This window comes from Heterodontus francisci, chromosome 11 (assembly GCF_036365525.1).
Source record: "Heterodontus francisci isolate sHetFra1 chromosome 11, sHetFra1.hap1, whole genome shotgun sequence".
Taxonomy (NCBI): Eukaryota; Metazoa; Chordata; class Chondrichthyes; order Heterodontiformes; family Heterodontidae; genus Heterodontus; species Heterodontus francisci.
Window position 1 is genome coordinate 49,301,326 of NC_090381.1, and position 23,374 is coordinate 49,324,699.

The window sequence follows — 23,374 nt, forward strand, 5'->3', positions numbered from 1 at the left end:
TTTTTGTTCCCTGTTTTCTTTGTTTCGCCAATGATTGTGCTCCGGAATTCATTCCCAGCCCTACTCAACTCATTACCTCCCTTCCTGGCTTCAAATACCTCCTAAAACATTCCTTTTTGTGCATTCAGTCCTCTCCTCTTATACAAATACATGTTATTGTTGAATTAGAAGCAATTCTGTGCTGCGAGTCCAAACCCAGAAGGAAACAGATTGTGAATAATCAAACTTATTTTACAGAAGACCCTGACAGCAGAGGAAAATTTCATTTGAACTGAGAAAAGAAAAACATATGGTTTAACCATTTCCGCACATAATTTCCATGCTTTAATATATTTTCAGTTGCTGTGATCCCATCATAGTTATAGTTCTGCAGACCAGTGAAAGGCTTTAATGCTGAGTGAAACACAACATTAATCATCACAGGTTTAATATTTTACCTGGCAGCAACAGTGAATTGCTTTTGTTGCTGGCAGTGATCAGTTACTGCTGAACTGTCAGACTCAGGTGTGGAGATTGGCAGAATTAGCCACCCAGCATCTAGACCAGACATCAGCTCCATTTTGACAAAAGCTTCATCAATAAAACACAAATGAATTCTGCCTTAGAATTAAGAAATAATGATTAGAACCAAATTCATATTTTAATATTATCAATAACCTCTCAACTGAGAATACTACTAAAGTATAAAGGAATGTGTGTTATAGTTGCCCTTTTATTAAATGTGGGAAAATCTTTCTTCTATTCACTAGCTGCAATGAAATCTTATAAAATGGATGTTTCAGATTTTACACATTAGTCAGAGGAGATCTTCTCCAGTAATACATCTATCTTATATGCTATTCATTAAATTACTTCCATAGTTTGCATAGAGCCAGTTCCATGTCTAAGAAAAAAATCAACAATGCTACATTTTAATTTTTCTACATTTCTATCATATAAGTTGTTTACTAGTAAGGCTGTAATAAACTTTCAACTGATGTGGTCAGTGTATGAAATAATCACCACAATGAAATTCAAGTAATTCAAGATGATTAAAGGATTCAGACAGAGGGAGTAATTTTAACTTTTATCTCCAGGTAACCAGCAGGCAATAGCAAATCAACCACCACCTGTTTTAAGCCCCATCTGATTTTCTTTTCCATAGATTGGGCAAGGCATTAAATGGACAACCATTTTACACCAGCAAGTTAAAATTACCCCTCCAACACTTAAGAACATAAGAAATAGGAGCAGGAGTAGACCGTCCGGTCCACCGAGCATGCTCTGCCATTCAATATGATCATGGCAGATCTACTGCCTCAACTCCACTTTCTCACCTACTCTCTATATCCTTTGATTCCCCTGAGAGACCAAAAATCTGTCTATTTAAATAAATTCAACAAGGGAGCATCCAGAACTCTCTAGAGTAGAGAATGACAAAGATTCACAACCCTTTGAGTGAAGAAACCTCTCTTGGTCTCAGTCCTAAATGACTGGCCCCTTATCCTGAGACTGTGCCCCCATTCTAGATTCCCCAGCCAGGGGAAAGAACCTCTCAGTGTCTACCCTATCCAGCCCCTTCAGAATCTTGTATGTTTCAATGAGATCTCCACTAATTCTTCTAAACTCCAGCGAGTATAGGCCCAATTTACTCAGCCTCTCATTATAGGACAACCCCCTCATTCCAGGGACCAATCTAGTGATTCTTCGCTGTACTGCCTTCAAGGCAAGTATATTCTTCCTTAGATATGGTGCCCAAAACTATGCACAGTACTCCTGATGTGGTCTCACCAAAACCCAATACAATTGTAGCAAGATTTCCTTACGCTTGTATTCCAATTCCCTTGCAATAAAGGCCAACATGCCATTTGCCTTCCCAATTGCTTGCTGTACCTGCATGCTCACTTTGTGTGTTCCTTGTATGAATACTCCCAAGAATCTCTGAACATCAACATTTACACATTTTAAAAAAATTCTGCTTTTCTATTCTTACTACCAAAGTGAATAACCTCACACTTCCCATATTATACTCCATCTGCCAACTTGTTGCCCACTAACTTAACTTGTCTATATCTCTTTGCAGATTCTTTGTGTCCTCCTCACAGCTTACATTCCCACCTAGCTTTGTATTATCAGCAAACTGAGACACATTACTCTCGGTCTCTTCATCCAAGTCATTAATTTAGATTGTAAATGGCTGAGGCCCCAGTACTGATCCTTGCAGCACTACACTAGTTACAGCTTGCCAACTTGAAAATGTCCCATTTATTCCCACTATTTGCTTCCTTTCCTTAAACCATTCGTCTATTCATGCCAATATATTACCCTCAACTCAATGAGCCCTTATCTTGAATATTAACCTTTGTGTGGCACCTTATTGAATGCCTTTTGGAAATCCAAGTATACTACACCTACCCTATCTACCCAACTCAATACATCCACACAAAACTCTAATTAATTTGTCAGCCATGATTCCTCTTTTGTAAAACCATGTTGACTTTGTCTGATCATACTATGAATTTCTCAGTGCATTGTTAAGACTTCCTTAACCAAAAATTTCCTGGTGACTGACTACAGGCTAACAGGCCTGTAGTTCCCTGTTCCTCTCTCCCTGCTTTTTTGAATCTCTATTTTGTATAGTTCATACATTCTTGATATGTTCCCTGCAAATAAAATAGAAAGAAAAGGAATACTTGCATTTATATAACACCTTTGGGACTTCAGGAGGTTCCAAAGTGCTTTACAGCCAATTAAGTATTTTAGAAATGTAGTTACTGATGTAATGTAGGAAACCGGGCAGCCAATTTGCCTGCAGAAAGATCACACAAACAGCCACAACCAAATGTATTACTCTTTATCAATTTTGTCCCCCCCCCCCTCCCCTCCCCCCCGATGGTTCATCCGGGTTGTCATGGACTATGTTACATCAGGGTGAGGAAGGGGTCTCAGGCTCCTTTCTTGCCCCTTTCCTGGTTTGGCCATAACAGGGTTTATCTTACACACAGTGATTTTAGCTTACCACCTCAGTGAGTCTTTGCTCACTGCTCTCTAATTGTAATTTCAAATGAACCAATCAGACAGGTTTTCTTAGGTTTAAACAAGACAGATGTAAGTTTATTAGCCTTATCACTCGAACTTGATTAAAATTACTAAAATACGCGATACAACCATGCATATGAGAGTCACACAAACACAAATAGATACAGAGAGGAAGAAAGAATTGCGGGGGTGGGGGGGGGGGGTTGGGATTGAAGTAGAGTTGGCAATAAATAGAATTCAGTTACTGTCTTTTGTCTTTGATGTAAAGTCCTTGATTGAAGTTGAGGGCTGGAATTTTACATACCCTCCCCAAAGAGCAGGTTGATGGTGGAGGGTGGGGGTGGGAGGGCAGAAAATGGAGTGGAAAGCTTTGGGGGACCTTCCCGACCCGCTCCTGACACCGCCACCATTTTATGCGGGGCGGTGGTGCTAAAACCTGCCCACCTGCCTACCCCAGGCTACTCAAGGCCCTTAAGTAGCCAGTTAATGGCCACATAAGGGCATCTGCTGCCGCCATGGAGATTTTACCATTGTCCGGTCGGGCGGCCCAAGCCTGACAAAAGCTGCCTGACAAAAGCAGGCGGCTCTTTGACGGCCTGGGTGAGGGTGGGCCCTCATGATTAGGCCACACTGTACCTGACGAGGGCTACCCCCGATGCCCCAATCACCCACAACACGCCCCTTGTCCCCTCTATCGGCCATGCTTGCCTCGCCGGGGCCCAACTGATCACCCCCGGCGAGGCCCCAGAAATTTACACTTTCCCGGGGCCGTCCTTCCTGTTCTTCTCGAAGCTGTGTCGCAGTCCCAGTAGTGGCCACCGCTCCTGGTGGCGCTGCTGGGACTAAGAGCTGCCAGCTGACTGATTGGCTGGCAGCTCCATTAGGCAGGACTTCCAGCCTCAATGAGGTGGAAATCGCGCCTCAAACCAGTTCAAGTCCTGAGGACTGTAAAATGCAGTCCGGATCCCCAGGCCAGGCAGAGGCCGGTTTGCCACCGACTTTTCAGTTCGTGGACGGCTTCCATCCGACGAGGGTAAAATTCAGCCCAAGGTCTTGGAGTTCTCATTGGGGTCCAGTGCACAATTTTAAGCTTGCTTCTCTAGTACCTGAAGGCCGAAGAGAGGTTTCAGTTGTCTTCTTGGTGGTCACTTGTAAAGTCCTTGAGGCTTACGCTGTCACCATGGTTTCCCTGGAACTTTGCTGGAGAGACAGACAGAGAGAGAGGTGCTTTCTTCTGGGAATTCATTTGCAGTCTGTTTCCTTTCTGTGAGGCACAATTCAAACAGTCTGCAATCTAGCCAGCAGGTAGGTCATGTAACCATCGCTTTGTGTGAAACTGCAGCTTCTGGGAGGATTGTTGATTTCAAAGCTTTCCTGACTCACTCGGTGGGGGGTGAAATTCTGGCTCTTACATGTCTCCCTCATTGAATTTTGTAAGCATGTTGAAAATTTTAAAAACTCAGCACACAGCCCCGGATTACTTGTATTCTCCAAATTGGCCATGCTTTCACGGGGGTTACTCTGTCGCCCCCTAAGTTAACTCCAGCCACCATCGTTCTCTTCCCTCCTATTCCTTCTGGAAGGTTCTTTCTCTTTCTCTCTCCTGTCTTTCTTTTTCTCTCTCATGTCTCTCTTTTTCTCTCTCATGTCTCTCTTTTTCTCTCTCCTCTATCTCTTTTTCTTTCTCTTCTCTCTCTCTTTGTCTCTCTTTTTCTCCCCCTTTCCCTGTCTTCTAATTCAAGTTTCCTTTGTTCCAATTGTCTCTTTGCTAACGTTACCCTGTCAGAGTCTATTTCTAATCCTACCTCTGATTCTTCAGATTCGAGGCAAAAATGGTTGGCTACTAGTCTGAGGAGTTTGGACTTCCTAGCCTTGGCACGGAAAGTGATCCCACACTGCTTAGCCATATTTCTCAACTCCTCATAGATAGTGCCTTTAACTTATCCCAAGTTACTTTACCCTGGCTTGCGAGGTACTGGCTTTGGTCGTGGACATGTTAGCATTCTAGCACACAAAACCACAAGAAAACCTGTATTGAAGTCTTTTCTCTTTTTTGATTGGGATCAATTTGATTTCCCACTTCCAATTTCTCATTTGTGTGTGGATCCAATCCGAATGCTAGCCCCCAAATTTCTGTTACAACCGGGTGAGGAAGGGGTCTCAGGCTCCCCTCTTGCCCCTTTCCTGTTTGGCCGTAACAGGGTTTATCTTTTAAAGCGCATTGATTTTAGCTTACCACCTCAGTGAGTCTTTGCTCACTGCTCTCTAATTGTCATTACAAATGACCCAATCAGACAGGTTTTCTTAGGTTTAAACAAGAAAGATGTAAGTTTATTAGCCTTATTACTCGAACTTGGTTAACATTACTAAAATACACAACGCGACCACACTAGCATGCATACTGGAGACAAACACACACAAATAAATACAGAGGGGAAGAAAGAATAGGGGGGCAGAGGGGGGGTGTTGAAGCAGAATTGGCAATAAATGGAGTTCAGTTGCGATCTTTTGTCTTTGATGCAATGTCCTTGGTTGAAGTTGAGTTCTTGGTGTTCTCGCTGGGACCCAGCGCACAATTTTAAGCTTGCTTTTCTGGTACCAGAAGGCCGAAGAGAGGTTTCAATTGTCTTCTTGGTGGTTGCCTGTAAAGTTCTGTAGTCTTGAGGCTTACGCTGCCACCATGGTTTCCCTGGGACTTGGCTGGAGAGAGAGACAGAGCGAGAGGTGCTGTCTTCTTGAAATTCAATTGCAGTCTGTTTCCTTTCTGTGAGGCACAATACAAACAGTCCACAATCTGGCCGGCAGGTAAGTCATGTGACCATCGCTTTGTGTGAAACTGCAGCTTCTGGGAGGGCTTTTGATTTCAAAGCTTTCCAGACACATTCGGTGGGGGGTGGAGTTCTGGCTCTTACACAGACAAAGAATGTTGATTATCACGATTGCCCAGACCAATCTTGTTAATTGAATCAGTGAGCATTCCCATTGTCTCTTTATTCAACTATCTCTCGGAATGCAAATGTGCAACCATGTTTTCAGCTGTGTTGGTTTTTTTAAACAAGTTATGTGCAATGTCCAGTAAAAGAGTTTCAGTTGTGTCCCATATGACAAAATTAATATGTTTCCACTTAGCAGGTGTGATTTCCATCATAACTAATTGAATCATATAGATCAAGAGATATCAGAAGGTATCAGGCTTGATTCCTACTCTTCTAGTATAGGCTAGTCTTAGTCAGTGTAGTGGTAGGGGTTGGAATGCTACAATCCCCCTCAGTACCCTTCGATTCGTAAGAGGAGAATTAAACAGGGATTTTATTTTCCTAGTTATTGTTCAGCGACACCCATAGGAATATATCTCTCTGGATACTCAGCTGACAAACAGAATTGGGCTTGGCTGTGAGGTACTGCAGCACGACTAGAACCCAAAGAACTTGTTTCCCAATAAGCAGTCAACACTCAGGAGAGGAGGGAGAGTGCAAGAAAATGGTAGAAATATGACAAATATACAAGTACATATACATATATATATATATATATGTAGAGCTGCAAATTGTTAGGGGTGACTAAAAATGGAATTAATTCTGAAAATAGTGAGTAGAACTCAATTGATAAGTCACCAGGCCCTGATGGCAAGCACATTGACTATGTTGTTGAAAGAAGAAGGTAGCAGTTGCTCTAAGCATGTATTGTCTCAATCCTAATTAGATATGCAAATTATGCTAGGGAATTGGAAGGTAACCAATTAACTACTTCTTTTCAAGAAAGGAGAGAATGATAATTCAGGTAACTATAAATCAGATAATCTAAAGTCAGTTATAAGCAAACTCGTGGGGTTGGATTTTAAAGCCCCTCCACCGTCAGGAACGATGGCGGGGGAGGGGGCAATGAAGATGGGTGCGGTGGAGATCCACTACCAAACCTGACGGTGACAGGCCCCGTGCCAATCTCGGCGACAGGACACTCATTTAAATATGTAAACTAATTTACATACCTGGTTTAATGAGGGTCCTGTCCCCTCCTAAATCGTCGCACTGATCTTCATTCGGGCAGCCGCCAATACCGTGCCTTCGAATCCCAGTTCGGGGAAACGTGGCGCGACACCTGTGGGGAGGAGGGAGGAGAACATTTCCTCTGCGCAGGGGCGTGAGATTAAAAGCACACGGATTAGTCGGGTGGGGGTGGGGGGGGGGGGGTGGTTGCAGGTGGTGAAGGGAAGGTCTAAAGGGCAAAGTTGTCGAACTTTAGCAGGGGAAAGGGCAAATTATGAGTATTCGTATTCTGGGAGGGAAATGGGCACGAATGGCCGGAAATGGGGGGGCTGGGAAAATGAATTTAATAGTAAGTTATTTACTTTTTTTGGTCATTGAACTGACCTGCCCGTTTAATTTTAAAATCACCACTCAGGGCTGTCAGCCCTTTAAAAATGGCGCTGGCACCTGCGCATTAGTGCCGGATGCCATTGCCTGTGGTGGCTTGCCTGCCCTCTCCACATCACTGCAGGTGGCGGGCACCATGACTATGCAAATGGTTCATGGACAAGAAACAAAGCATTTGGTTAATAGATATTGCTCAGATTGGCGATCAGTTGGAAGTGGTGCATCCCAGTGATCAATGCTGGATCTACTTTTGATCTTGACATTATATCGATGATTTGCACTTTGGACAGGGAACGTAGTCTTAAAATTTGCTGGTGATGCAAAAGTATGGGGTTAGGCAAACAGTAAAGCAGCTTCCAAGAGGCTTTCGGGAAAACATCAGCAGGTTTGAGGAGTTAGCAGCCAAGTGGCAGATGCAATTTAATGTGGAGAAGTGTGAGGTAATCCACTTTGGCAGGGAAAATGAAGAATGGCTGCATAAACTCAAAGCACACCAGCTGAAGGGTGCAGATGAACAGAAAGCTACGGATACAAATGCATATTGGGTAAAGTTTCTGCTTTGGCCACAATCAGGAAATTGCACCCAAAGTTACTTGAAATTGCTCCGGTTAGGTTACACTTCAAGTTTCTGCTAAATTCATTTGCATAACCACAAATGTGAAATCTTCTCTGAACCAGTGCGATTGGACAGCACAGTATAATTTATTTTCATTCCATCAAATAGTATTCCTTATGTATTAAAAAGTGGTAACCTGGTAGAGTTTTAATAATACAGCTGAAAATGGGTTTATCACAAAAAATAAGCATTTAATAAGGGTGTCTGTAGTGTTCTAGTGTTTTGAAACTACAATTGCATTGTGCATTGTGTACTCCAGAGGCTTCTGTAGAACACATATGCCAGGAAAGGGAAAGGGAAACTAAAACAAAATGAAAAAGGAGATTGCTGCTGTTGTCTCATCATGTTGACTCAGTTTAAGCCTCATATTTTATACTAAACTTGGTTAAAGTCACTCCAGTCCCGAGGATATCACAGAGTCCAGTCCTCCACCTGTCAAAATCACTGATAATGACTTTAAAAGAACTGTACTGAACTATTTAATAGTTTCATTGGCATACACAAGTCACTTTCTTAGTAAATTAAACATTGTTTTGCTGTGGAAAACAAATGTGCCTACTTGTGCCTGTCTGCCTAAGAAAATGAGTGCAATTTGTAGAGCCACCTTGAACCAGTGCAGTCAGCAGAATCTTGGAATTTCAACTTGGGGACATAGCCAGTTTTATGGTGGTGGGGGAGGAGGGGAGGTGGTGGGGAACCTGATTTGGAAGAATTAAATCTTGAACCAACATTAAAAAATGGCAAAAAACGCAACATAAATGGTTTCAGATTTGACTCACTTACATTTAAAATTTCCTGATTCGGCTAATGCAGCCCAGATTGCACTATACTAACAAGTGCGAACAAGTGGAAACTGAATCCTGAAAAGTACGAGAGCAGGTAAAGCCATAAAAAAGGCCATTAGCATTTTGGATATTATATCCTGAGTCCTAGAATGCAAGAGCAAAAAAAGTTATGATAAATTTGTGCAAGGCAATAGTTAGGCCAGAGTTATAATACTGCTCAGTGTTGAGTAGATTATGAAGGGTTTTGACAGTGTTAAGGGAAAACTATTTCATCTGATTGGGGAGCCAATGATAAGGGGTCGTCAAATTAAAACTGTCACTGAGAGAGTGAAGGAAGACTTTGGAAGAAATGTATTTATACAGAAAGCTGTTGGAATATGTTATGTTTTGCCATAGACGGTGGTTAAGGGAGAGTCCATTACATCTTGTAAGGGAAAAGTAGATGAATATTTGAAGTAGGGGAGATGCAGGATAATGGTGTGTGTTTTGGATTGCTTTACTAAAGAGCCAGCAGGGATATGATGGGGTGAATAGCCATCTTCAATGATGGAGACTTCAATGGTTCCTTTATCTGTGCCATATGAAATTCCCTGATGAAAAGAGTGGTCAGGTACATAGGAACAGGAGTAGGTCATTCAGCCTCTTGAGCCTGATCCACTATTAAATAAGATTATGGCTGATTTGTGACCTAGCTTTGTTTACCTGCTTTGTTTCCATGTCCATTAATACTATTGACGAGAAAAAAATTATCAATCTCAGATTTAAAATTATTAGCTGAGCTAGCATCTACTACGTTTTGTTGGAGACTTCCACATTTCTACCACCCTTAGCCTGAAGAAGCGTTTCTTAACTTCTCTCTCCTAAATGGTCTCTGATTTTAAGATCATGTTCCTTCGACTCCTCAACAAGCGGAAAGGTTTCTCTCTGGTCACCCTACCAATTCGTTTTAGGTGACCTGTTCCGAGACTTCAGCCAGTGTCACACTGGTGCTGATCACTAGGAGTTGCAAAAGAATAGTGAGAGTAACTCATTCCTGTTATCTTTTTCCTCCCTCATCTTAACCCAGCACTGCCTAAGTCCTACCTCCCCGCTTCACCACCACCATTAGCAGCCCAGATGAGACTGGACACTTGCCCTGCAAGGAATCAAAGTGTAGAAATCAACATTGTACCAATCTGTGTATTAATCATTTTCGCAAGCCAAGAATTGTGCTGTAACTACTTTATTTGGAATGCACTTTCTGTGCACTTTTTGTAACTATTTATCTTACAATGTACAAACTAGGTACAAAAAGATTCTCAAGACCATAAATAAATGAACATAAGTTACATATACCTAAAATTCAAATAAAAAAAATAAAAATTAAAACAGCAAAAAAATTAATCTATGCCTAACTCATCAATAAAGGGTACAAAGAAAAAATATTGGACGGTTAGAAGAATTCCAGTTTGAACTAAATTAAAATATGCTGTACATTTTTATTCAGAAGACCACAGTCTTGCATATACCCAATCAGGTCCAAGCAGGAATACAAAAAATAGATCTATGTCATTTGTTTAAAATTAGCATTTAAGAAGAACACTGCTCAGGACAGAAGGATGTGAAATGTAAATGAAAATATCAGTTACAATTTATGATAACTTTGAAAGAATGATGACATATTGTCACATAATATAACAAAAGTGTGCATCAAGCCAAGTTATCTAGAAAAAATGGTCTGAAAAGAAAATGACCAAGACTGTTGAAAATGACTGAGAATTTTCTGACATTATCAAATGTATATAAAACAATGGTAAATTCCAATGGCACATTTTGAAATGCTACTTCAATAAAATACATGTGTACAACTCAGTGAAAGGTCCAGGGATCTGTTTCTATATAACAGATTCCATACATTATATTAATACCTAATAGTATTTTGAACAGGTTGTCACACTAGGCGCAGCAGTGACATGCAGAAGTCCACAAAGGTTAGTTATCTTACACAGTACATTCCTCTAGTGATTTTCCAGAACAGATGCTGAACTTTATATACTTAAAGCGTGAGATCTTTTTTTTTGCTTTGAATTTGGGCTTGTCCGAAGCCAATGCTTTTAGAACTGAAGTTCCTTCCTTGGATCTGATCTTAGTGGAACTAGGTCCTGTGGGATTTTCCACATTCATTGTTGTTCTGAGTTCCCAGTGGCTGCATGCTGAGCTTGATTAGGCAGCTGAATCAGTTCTAAAGCAAAGGAATGGATAATTGATATATTTTAATTGTTGCATAATATAACAATGATGGATACATGTCATATATAAAGATTAAATCAACGTTGTCTAGTTTAGCATTAATTTTCTTCCATATAATTCTGCATTTATAGAATATTGTTTGTTAGAAACAATTTTATCAGCTACATACGATCCCCTAGGCTGTCGTCAATCAATGTCACTACTGTTAACCACAATGGGCACAAGTCACATGATTTTTGCTTTCGTCTTGCTGCAATGGCAACAAAAACAAGATGTGAATTATTGTAAGCAACTCCTCAAAGGACTTTTTTTTAAACTACTGCCTAGTTTTGAAGAAAACTCTTGTATCAAATGCAGTCACTAGGCTGCCAGGAGAATGGTATTTAGTGACAGGCCATGTTATAGAGGACAAAATAGTCTCCTCTTCTTCTGTTGGAGATGATTTGGAGTTTATTCAGATCAGGTGCAACAGGAAGTTGTGACATCCAAAGTAAATATCTTGAGAGAAGGATGTAACTGGGCACTACAGTGCAGAGCTTCTAGAACTTCAAAGTCTAAAAGAAAGGAGGGAGACGGAGAGAGGAAAGAGAAACATTTTACACAGAAATGATTCTTTCCTTTCCTACTAGTAATGATCTCCAGATTTGAAAATCACAGTTCTACATCTGTTATTTTTAATGTTATATACTGAGTAATACACTTAGTTTGATCAGGGTTTTTACAGTTCAGGTAAGCGATTTACATTAAAAAAAATACACCAGCCCCAATTCCTCTGAACTATTGCATGTTAAACTTCCTAAGGTATCTTGCTCATAACTAAAGTCTAAGTCTTAAGATCTGTTAAGTGCTTTGGAGGTTCTTTCTTCATTATAAATAGCCAAAGAATCAGCTCTAATGCTTCTTCTCTCAAATGTAAATAGTTGTTTTTGCCAATGGCCCAGCTGGTAAACACAGGAAGTAGCTGAGCCATACAGACCAGGAGTTGTGGACTTGACTTCTGCTCTGTGCTTTGTTAGTTAATTTCAGCCATAGTGGCAATTGGCCTCAGCTTACTTCGGTTAAGGAGCCAGAAAAAAAATAGCTGCTCTTGATCATCATCCAGTGAGCTCTTTTGGAAAGTATTTGTATCATCTCCCTGCCCAAGTGTATAGCCTGCTAATGCAGACATATTGAGGAATGGTCACTTGGGTGTTACGCTGGAAAGCACCAGATATTGATGAAGTTATACCACAGTAAAGAGTTAATGCCTTTGGGAGAGGAGAACAAAGTGATTAATTTATAGAGCTATCTCGTTCGTTCACCGGGTTTACATGGGTTTGTGGTGGGTGACCTGAATTTGTTCCCATGTAAATAATGGGCTGGATTTTACCAGCCTCTTGACGTCGTGGATCGTGGTGGAGAGGCCCGTAAAATACTTGCAGGAGAGGCCGGCCATGACCCTCGACACTGCGAAGGCCCGCCGCATATTACTGGCAGTGAGGCCTCAGTGTGGCCCTGCCTTCATTTAAATAATCAACTTCATTAAATCAAATGCAAGCTCCGTATGGAGTTCCAAGGCAAGACACTGGTGGGGAAGGGGATGTATGAAATTATCAGGGCGGAAGGAAGGGGGAGCGGGGAAACCTATTCCTATTGGTTGTGGGGATGGTGGGAAGGGGTTGAGGATCAAAGATGCTGAAGTTCGGGAAGGAAAATTCAGAATTTCAAGAAGTGGTTTTTTAGGGGGATAGGTCAATTTATGTATTGGGGGTTGGGGGGAGGGGTAGTGGGGGGGAGGGGGTATTCAAAGTTAAATTAAACTTTTATTGATATTTTATCAAACCGGCACCTTTAAATATTTAAATCTCTCCTGAAGGGCTTGAAGCCCTTTAAAAATGGCACCAGCGCCTGTGCGGTGGCTCCAGACGCCATTGCCGGGGACACAACAGCCGCCCCCCCAACATTATCGGGGGTGGCTGCTCCACCCCTTCCATTTAAATGAGCCCCCACCCATAATATTGCTAGGGCTCTGCGGTAGCGTTTCCATGTCGTTTCACAGCGCTCAGCCGCAGAGCGCGGTACGCTGATAAAATTCAGCCCAATATCTTTCTCTCTCAAATATTTTTATGGTGAAGAAAAAGGCTGCAACATATTTGTAAAATTAGGCAAAATTATGGATAGTATCTCAGAACTTATTATCTAACAAATCCATAAAAAAGTGGAAATTGATATAAAAACAGAAAATGCTGGAAATACTCAGCATGTCTGGTAGCATCTGTGGAGAAACAGCATAAACAAACTGGATTTCACCAGCCCTCTGGAGACAGGTTGGGAGACAGGAGCCCTCATACAATGGTGGCAGAAGGCGTCAGGAGGGCACCCTGATGTCTTCCGGTCGCCAAGGGATATTCTCAGGGGCCGGAGGCAGGCAGCCATTAAAGCAATTAATTGGCCAATTAACGGCCACTTCCCACCCTGCCAGCATTTTATTGGCATCGGGACGGGACCCCACTGCCTGGAGAGACCGCCAAGTAAAGCATGGCGGCCTTCCAGCAAGCTCCTGGGGCGGGCATTCCTTAATGGATGATCCATGGCCCATGGAGGAGCCCCTGGGCAGCAATGGCTGCCCCCATGGCTCTGGTGCCACTGCTGGAGGTTTCACCCTCCGATCACCAGGGCCTGCTTGTGTGGCCTCTTCATGGTACAAAAAAAACTTACCTGACCTTCGAGGGTGTCTAAACATGAAGGTGCCTTCTTCTTCTTCCTGTACTCTCAGCACTCTATTGGTGGTGCTGCCGAGGTTGCCGAGTGGCTGGCCCTTTGATTGGGCTAGCAGCTGTGAGAGATGGTTCGCCATTCTCAATTGGATGGCGCTCCAGGCAGCAACTTAATTGGCCGCCGCCGATAATATCGTGTCATTGGTCCCACCGTCCACTTGGTGCATGCTTGGGACCCACTTTCAGTCCAGCGGTGCGACTTCCTACCTCGTTGGAACAATTCTGGCCAACGTTTCAGTTCCATGACCTCTCATTAGAATTGGGAAAAGTTAAAGATGTAAGCGAGTCAGCTTAAAACCTTGCTTTAAACCTGTTTCATTACTAACGTTTCCTAATTCTGATGAGAGGTCATAAACCTGAAACGTTAGCTCTATTTCTCTCTCCACAAATTCTGCCTAACCTTCTGAGTATTTCCAGCATTTTCTATTTTTATTTCAGATTTCCAGCATCTGCAGTATTTTGCTTTTGTCAATGAGAATTGATGCTGTTATTACACAAGAAATCAAACTTAATTTTGACAAGACATTTAATTTTCAAAAATATAATGGGCCAAGTGCTTAAATGACATTCCATCAAATGAGGATTGATCACCTTTTCATTGGTGCATCGTGGTTATTATGTAGCACTACGTTCAGGCTGGTGCGATGCCCAGCTTCACTTGATAAGCTGGCCTACGGTTGTTAACAAAGTACAACACCCCACAATGTGGAGAACATACATCTGTTGCGATGCAGCTGTATGATTTTGTGGTATGAAAATAGGCTGTTTTTCTAAATATCACCATGGATATAAAATTGACTCCTGGAATATGTTACAGAAAGTGTTATGCTTAAACCTGGATCTCAAAGCATTGCTTCCAGGGAAACATTTCAATAGATTTAATTTTTTTCCTCTGCCACATTTCCTGTCACTATTTGTAAGCAGTGGGCTTTTTAGAAATTCTCATGCTCCTTCCTCCTGGTCAAATAGTCTGCCAGCACTTACTGCCATTTGGATCAGGTATACAGGGCAGCTGGGAACCTATGGAACCATATCCAGCATGAATCAGACTCTTCAGTAGGGGAGTAGGGGGAGAAAATTGGTTTGATGGGGAGAGGAGAATCTATGTTGCAGCATCATTCAAAGCAATCTATCAGATAACATTAATTTCAAATGATCAAACTTGTGAGGACCTAGTTAGAGTTTGACCAAGCTTCTGTTTACCTTGTCACCTTTTGTAGTTGGTTGCAGCAATTTCCCTTCAGCATTCAAAGTGACTATACATTCGGAGTTCCTTAGCCAACGGAGGTCTCCCGTTCCAAAAATCTACCTAGACATTTCTTGATGGAAGGAATCTCCATGATGTTTGCGTAGGGAACCACTAGAAGTTATATTACATCAAAGTCATTATAGTTCAAATGGTAATCCACAAGGCTGCCTGTTCATTTCAACGAAAAATTGGAAGAACATAATGGCAGTTTACAGAAACCTGTATAAGATGCAGTCATTATAAGGGCTTTATTGTTTATCAAATCATTGCTCATATCAAGACTGTGTCTACTGGAATGCCTTGGAGAGCTTCAAATCAGCTTATATGAGTCCTTCATTAGCAAGCCCACAAAATGAAAAATAACCTACAATCCAGTGACTAATAGATTGACTCCTTCATGAGAGTTCACCCAAGAGATTCAGGAATTTGAAAACAAATATATATGCGATCCAGTTTCCAGCTGCGGTCACCGAGGTCTCTGTATTTGCCATACAGTGGTCATAAAGTTCAGCACTCTGTCCTCAAATCAGGCAAAACCACTGACAAAATATTCTTATATCAAAGGGCAACAATGACGTAAAAAGTGCAGTTTTTTCCTGTTAAAGTGCATGGATGAGGTAAAATAATTTCATTAAGTTTTTGCACTGGCTCAGACAGGAACCATTCTTCCCTGCATCTGTTGCATCTGGGCCCTCATTCCCTGGACACTGCTCAGGATCTTGCTCTGATGCATCATTGTTGTGATTCCAATTCGGGCCAGGTCACTGTGGGAACAAATAATGGAAGACAAAATTAGAACATCAGTATTGTCAAAAGCATATGTCCTATTCATAAAACAGAAGACACCTGGATATCCCAACTCTACCCAAGCAAATCAGGTCCAGGGTTCCATTATATATTTTTATTTAGAACTTCAGTGGTGATGGTCTTTAAAATTACCACCAGAAGTCTTGTACTGTTAGACATTGTTGGGAATTGTAACAAACTTGGAAGTAGGCTTAGAGTATTCTTTAATTCTAAGGTCTTGGATTTTCTGTCCAAACATACTCAATAAGTAGAAAATTCCATCCATTTACTCAGATCCTGCAGCATACGTACCAAAGTAACTGAAAGCAGAAAGGCAATTCTCCTCACCCTACCTCAGCACTATAAGAAGTGCCTTCAGCTTCTCAGGCCACTCATTGATTCTGAGGAAGGAGGGATAGGAATACACCTTACACGAGATAACTGTAAGATGGCTGCAGCACATTTGAGATCAAGTCCGCATATTTTCAGTGAAACTTTGAGCTGAGGGGTCGTCCTTGGCTCAGTGGCAATACCCCTGAACCCCCATTCTGCATAGATGGGCACAAAAGTTAGGCTGCCACTTCAGTGCAGTACTGAGACAGTATCGTGTTTCAGATGCGTTGTCTTTCAGATGCGGTTAAATCAAGGCCATGTCTATCCTCTCAGGTGGATGTAAAACCATCCCATGGCAGTAATTGAGTAACAGCAAGTGAATACTTTATGTGTCTTGTGCAAGCATTTAACCCTCAGCCAACACCATCAAAAAACAGATTAATTGGCAATTGATCTTGTTGCTGATTGTGGGGCTTTGCTGTGCGCAAGTTGGCTGCTATGTTTGCCTACAATACAAGAGTGCAGGAGGGCATACCAGGAACAACAACCGAAAACATACCTAAAAATGAGGTGTCAACCTAGTGAAGCTACAACACAGCATTACTTGCATGCCGAATAGTGGAAGCAGCAATAGACCGAGCTAAGTGATCCCACAACCAACGGATCAGATTAAAGCTCCGCAGTCCTGCTACATTCAGTCGCGAATGGTGGTGGACAATTAAACAACTAACAGGAGGAGAAGGCTCCACAAATATCCCCATCTTCAATGATGAGGGAACCGAGCACATCAGTGCAAAAGACAAGGCAATAAGGTATTTGCAACCACCTTCAGCCAGAAGTGCTGATCCATTTCCGCCTCCTCCTGAGGTCCCCAGCATCACAGATGCCAGTCTTCAGCCAATTCGATTCACTCCACGTGATACCAAGAAACAGCTAAAGGCACTGAATACTGCAAAGGCTATGAGTCCTGACAACATCCTTGCTGTAGTACTGAAGGCTTGTGCTGCAGAACTAGCTGCGCCCCTAGCCAAGTTGTTACAGTACAGCTACAACACTGGCATCTACCTGGCAATGTGGAAAATTGTCCAGGTATGTCCTATCCACAAAAAGTAGGTCAATTACTGCCCCATTAGTCTACTCTTGGTCGATCATCAGCAAAGTAATGGAAGGGGTCATCAACAGTGCGATCAAGCGACACTTAAACAGCAATAACCTGCTCAGTTTGGGTTCCGGAAGAGGAGAAACTCTCCACTGGTTGGCGTCATACCTATCACAAAGGAAGATGGTTGTTGTTGTTGGAGGCCAATTATCTTGGCACCAGGACATCGCTGCAGGAGTTCCTCAGAGTACTGTCCTAGGCCCAACTATCTTCAGCTGCGTCATCAATGACCTTCCCTCCATCATAACGTCAGAACTGGGGCTGTTCGCTAATGATTGTATGATGTTCAGTACCATTCGCAACTCCTCAGATAATGAAGAAGTCGGTGTCCATATACAGCAAGACCTGGACAACATTCCGTCTTGATTGGGCTGATAAGTGGCAAGTTACATTCACGTCACACAAGTGCCAGGCAATGACCATCTCCAACAACAGAGAATCTAACCATCTCCCCTTGACATTCAACAACATTACCATCGCTGAATCTATCAGCATCCTGGGGGGGTTACCACTGAACAGAAACTGAAGTGGGCACATAAATACAGTGGCTACAAGAGCAGGTCAGAAGCTGGGAATTGTGCAGCAAGTAACTCACCTCATGATTCCCCAAAACCTGTCCACTATCTACAAGCCACAAATCAGGAATGTGATGGAATACTTTCCACTTGCTTGGATAAGTGTGGCTCCAACTACAGTCAGGAAGCTCAACATCATCCAGGTCAAAGCAGCCTGCTTGATTGGCACCCCATCCACCACCTTAAACATTCACTCCATCCACCACTGACGCGCAGTGGCAGCAGTATGTACCATCTACAAGATACACTTCAGCAACTCACCAGGCCTCCTTCGACAGCACCTTCTCAATCTGTGACCTCTTTCACCTAGAAGGACAAGGGCAGCAGATGCATGGGAGCACCACTACCCGCAAGTTTTCCTCCAAGCCACACACCATCCCGACTTGGAACTATATCATCGTTCCTTGACTGTTGCTGGGTCAAACTCCTGGAACTCCCTCCCTAGAAGCACAGTGGGTGTACCCACACCAGATGGACTGCAGCTCACCACCACCTTCTCAAGGGCAATTAGGGACGGGCAATAAATGCTAACCTTGCCAGTGACGCCTAACTTCCCATGAAACAAATAAAAAAAAAACAAGAGTGAATACACTTCAAAAAGTACTTTATTGTATGTGGAGCATTTTGGGATGTTCCAAGATGATGAAAAGAGCTATATAGATGCAAAATCCTTATTTCTTAACAAGCTGAGGAATATTCATGCCAGGGAATGGAAATTTCTCATTTATAATGACTGCCGTTAGGACCAAACACTTCCAGATTAGGTATTGAACAACTAGATAGAGAAATATATTCTTTTTACTCTGTCCAAAACTCAAAAGCACGTATACCAGTCACCCTTATGGCCTCTGAGTGAGATTGCCCGTTAGCATCAAATTAGGATAAAGTAAAAGCAAAATACTGCAGATGCTGGAAATCTGAAATAAAAACAAAAAGTGCTGGAAATACTCAACAGATCTGGCAGCATCTGTGGAGAGAGAAGCAGAGTTAACGTTTCAGGTTCAGGTCAGTTCTGGTGAAAGGTCACTGACCTGAAATGTTAACTCTGCTTCTCTCTCCAAGATGCTGCCAGACCTGCTGAGTATTTCCAGCACTTTTTGTGTTTAAATTAGGATAGTGTTCTCTGTACCTATATCATAAATTGGGTTAAGGCTGCTGAGACATATTTTCAGTAGGATCTTTACAGGTAACATTCAGGGAAGTTGCTATTTTATTAGTCTAAACCTGATTCAAACCCACGCCCAAATGTAACTCTGACCAGACAATCACAGGTACTAAACTCTTACCTGTACGTGTACAGTTGGAGAAGGTCAAGTGGCCACACTTAGGGTTGAATTTAATGAGACAGCCGCAGGTCCCAGCAGCAGACCCAGAAGTGGCCACCGTTCCTGCTTGTCACATGGGCCGCCGGCCCATTGCGATCACATGGTAGGCGTCCACTTTGCATAATAGCGTTGCAGGACCGGGCCAATTAGGCAGCGGGGCAGACTTTGAGTACAGTATCAGATGACTGTGGAGCCATATTTAAAGGCCTGCCAGCCCCATTTTCATTGCTGCCTTGGACTCATTTGTTGCTAGCTTTTCACAACTGAGACTAGTGTTGCAGTGACTCTGGACCCGCCCCCCTCCCTCCCCCTGGAGACGGACCCCACTGGATGGCAGAGGCAACACACAGGGTGGCCCCAAGGTTCAGTGATGCCTCCCTCCAGATTCTCCTTCAGGCTGTAACAGAAAGGCGGGAGGTCCTCTTCCCCAGCGATTGCCGGACCAAGCAAGCCTGGGTGGAGATAGCTGAGGAGGTCAGCAGTCAGTGGGTCACCTCCCCCGGATATGGTTATATTGCCGCAAGAGGGTCAACAACCTCCTGCATTTTGCCAAAGTGACTGCTCCATACGTCTCTCCTTTTTAGTGATTGCAAATCCACCTTCTTTCATAGCTCATCCATATTAACACCCTGAGAGCTGACAGGAGTATGAGCTATACAGGATATTCAAGTAGGGGACGGGGCAGTTGCCACAGAGTAGAATTGTCAAGTTGATCTCTCCGTGAAGAAAACCACTATAGACGCTTGGGTTTCATGGGGTTTGAAATTTGGCATGTGCTGCATCAAATAAAGTTCCTTTACTCTCGCAATTAACTATCTCCCTCTTTCCACTTGCAGGAGGAAATGGCCCATAGCTGGAGGGAGACAGCCCGGACTGGCGGAGGCATCCCAGATCTTCAACCTGTCTCCACAGCAGAGGGGGAAGCATTAGAATTGGCAGAGACCCAGGGCAGCCGCTCCACATCTGATGGAGAGACTGGAATCTCTGCGCAAGAGAGTGAGGATTGTCTTCTATTGACATACGGTTCACTTCTGGAGACCCATATCCCTCATGGTTGGCATGACGAGATCTGCACAGCCTAACTCACATGTTTGTGTTCTCTCATACAGGTCGGCTCCGCAGAAGATTCAACCAGAAGAGGGACAGCCATCAACCTCTGACGAGGAACCGCAGTCAGAGGAAGCACCGTCCCATGACTCTCCTGCACCTTCCCTCAGCGCAGATACTTTCAGCTCAGGGGGTTTCTGCTCGGCTGTAGAATCAGGGTCACAATGCACCGAAGCAGCTGGCTGAGGCTGAGATCGCCGAGGCCTCTGACAGTTGGAAGACTGTGGTTGGCCAGGCCCATGCTGAGCCCTAGGCTGATGACGAGCCTTGGTGTTGACAGCACAGGACATATTGGAGTTGCAGAGAGAGGTAAGGCAACATCTGGCAGAGATGCCAGAGGCAATGAGCAGTCATGAGCGAATGATGGAGGAGTCCATCTATGCCATGAGTACTGCCATATCTCAGGCATGTGAGCACATGGCTTCCTCCATCGAGAGGTTGGCGACCAGAAATGCATGCAGATCTTCACATCATCGCCTTGGCCATGAGCCCGACACAGTCTTCTCCAGCCCTTTGTCCCTCTCTGAGCAGGGAGATTCAAGTAGGGCTTGAAAGTGATGAGGAGAGTCTGACCTCCACAGCTGGGGGCTCTCCTCAGGGCACTCTGACTGTGGACATTGGCTCCTCAACCCCTCCACCAGTGAGCCCAGCTCCAGCAGCCATGAGACCTGAAGATATTTTAGCGCCACTGCAGGAAATCCTCAGGCAGCCGGGGCCTTCCAGGCCTCAGGCAGCCAGAGGACGGCCGCCAAAGTCATCACAGGCCATGAGGTAGGCTGATCAGCAGCCTGCCTCCAGCCCAACTGCTAGTGATGGGTTTGCAGCTCATAGAAGCACTCATAAATGTATAAAGAAAACCACTTGGGGTTCATGGGGTTTGAAATTTGGCATGTGCTGCATCATATAAAGTTCTTTTGTTCTCACAATTAACCTTCATTGTGTACAAGTGGTTATTCTATCATGCATTAATTGTGAGCTGCTGACTTCACCGTTCCCCGTTAGTAGGTGCCAATGTAGGCACAGCCCTCATTTGAATAGGAACTCCTAGGGGCCATAGCACGTGACTCTGCTGGGCACTAGGCATGGAATACAAATAGAAAGAAGGCAACAGACAGCATGCATTGAGGTGAGCTTTTATTCTTTTTACTCTGAGTGGCCAAGTGGGTGGCTGGAAGCGGGTATGAGATTGTCTCTTGCCTTCTTGGCCTGTCGCTCAATCTGCTTGGCCGCCAGTGCAAGGGCTTCGACATCCAGTGCTGCCTGCTCCTCTCCCTCCTCCACAGACTCCTTGTCGGTGGAGGAGTGTCATTCAGTCATGTCATCATAATGCAAGGCCTCGCCACTCTGCAGTGCTAGATTATGCAGAGCACAGCAGACCACAATGATTTGTGAGACCCTCGCTGGGGCATAATGCAGGGCTCCACCAGATCGATCTAGGCAACAGAATCTCATCTTCAGCAGCCCAACGGCCTGCTCGATGGTCGCCAATGTGGAGCCGTGGCAAGTGTTGTCCCTCTCCTCTGGCGCTTTGTGAGGGTTCCTCACAGGAGTCTGTAGCCATGTCTTCAATGGGTAGCCTTTGTCCCTGAGAATTCATCCCTGAAGGCAAGCAGGAGGCTAGAAAACGTGTGGCACCTGGGACTGTCAAAGTATGTAGGCATTGTCGCTGCTTCCTGCAGGAAATGCTTTTGGTGGTCACAGACCAGTTGACTGTTGATGGAATGGAAGCTCCTCCTATTGATGAAGGTGGCTGGCTGGTCCATTGGAGCCTTGATGGCCACATGCATGCAATCTGTTATACCTTGCAGCTGGGGGAATCCAGTGATTGCCCTGAATCTGATGGCCCTCTCGGCCTGACTGTCAGGTTTGGGCCAGTACTGCACATAGTCCCCAGCCCTCCTGAACGGGCCACTGGTCACCTCTTTGATGCAGCGTTGGACTGCTGCCTGGCAGACTCCATACAAGTCCCCGGTAGATCATTGGAATGACCCAGACATGTAAAAGTTTGGTGCCACGGTGATCTTCAGGGCTACACGTATAGGACAACCCTCGAATCCCATAGGTTGCAAAACTTATCCTGCAGCTGGGTGCCTAAGTCGGTGATAGCCTCCCTGGAGAGCTGTAGTCTTCACTGACAATGCTGCTCGGATATTAGGAGGTAGTTGATTAGAGTCTGGTACACTCTGAGCCCTTCTTGGCATGGCCGGCTGCTGCTCTTGTTGTGGAGCATCACGGGAAGGCTCTGCTGCCTCCTGGCCCTCCCTCCGTCAGAGGTGATGCATCATGCCACAGAGGTCCAAAAATACAGGATGTATGAGACCCATTCCAGGTGACCAGTGGGCCTCCAGAGCGTTGTCGACCCTGCCTTGGCAGCTGTGCCTTTGCTACTTCTCCTGGCAGACTCCCCGAAGGCCTCAGTGCCCACCCTTGCTCATAGCCGACCTTCTCATTCAGCAGTATGGGCAGCCAAACATCTCACTCAACAGTTTGCTCACCCGATACAGCAACCCAAACACTAACCCTCCCCCTCCTTGCAGACTACCCGAGACCCTGCTCAGCTGGCACTTCTGCCTAAGACTTCGACCCCATCTTGCAGAACACACTGCACAGTATGCCCACAATGTCCTCTGCTCCCCACTTTCCCCCTATGCAGTGCTGGTCATGGCTGCCTCACCTCAGTGCCGCCAGCTTTTAGTGGTTGGGAATCCGAAGGTACATGAGAGCCATCCATCGTCCACTTAATCCCAAGCCTCCCCAGTGAATCGCGATGAATTAGATGCTAATGAATTAAAAGTAGGGATTCCACAAATTAACTTACTTTTCCGTCGCGTCAAGGTGCAATGCAACCTTGATGCTTTTCCGCCGCAGACTAAATCCAGAACTGACGTCAAAATACTGGATTTCCAAGTGGATGCTTCCAATGTGATTCTCTGGACCCCACACCTCCATTCCCACTCCAAACAGCCGCACTAATTTCAGTGTTAATGTGAAAAAATTGTATGTGGATATTTACAGGTGTGATCGACTGACTTTCCAGTGTTTAGATTGTAACATTTTAAAATT

The 23,374-nt window shown here is 44.1% G+C and overlaps 1 protein-coding gene across 2 annotated transcripts in view; it reads right to left on the bottom strand.

The window, feature by feature from the left end:
• Nucleotides 1–9,998: 9,998 nt before the first annotated feature.
• The window catches only part of LOC137375251 (ephrin type-A receptor 4), a 147,794-nt gene continuing 134,418 nt past the window's right edge, over nt 9,999–23,374 (bottom strand). Inside the window, exons 17-18 of one of the 2 annotated variants that reach the window (XM_068042129.1) lie at nt 14,989–15,790; nt 9,999–11,013 (exon numbers count right to left, since the gene is read on the bottom strand). In XM_068042129.1, the coding sequence (XP_067898230.1) occupies nt 15,676–15,790 (115 nt within the window). In that variant the 3' untranslated portion in view covers nt 9,999–11,013; nt 14,989–15,675. Of the gene's footprint in view, nt 11,014–14,980; nt 15,791–23,374 lie in introns of both variants that reach the window. The other variant, XM_068042128.1, reaches the window with a different exon arrangement.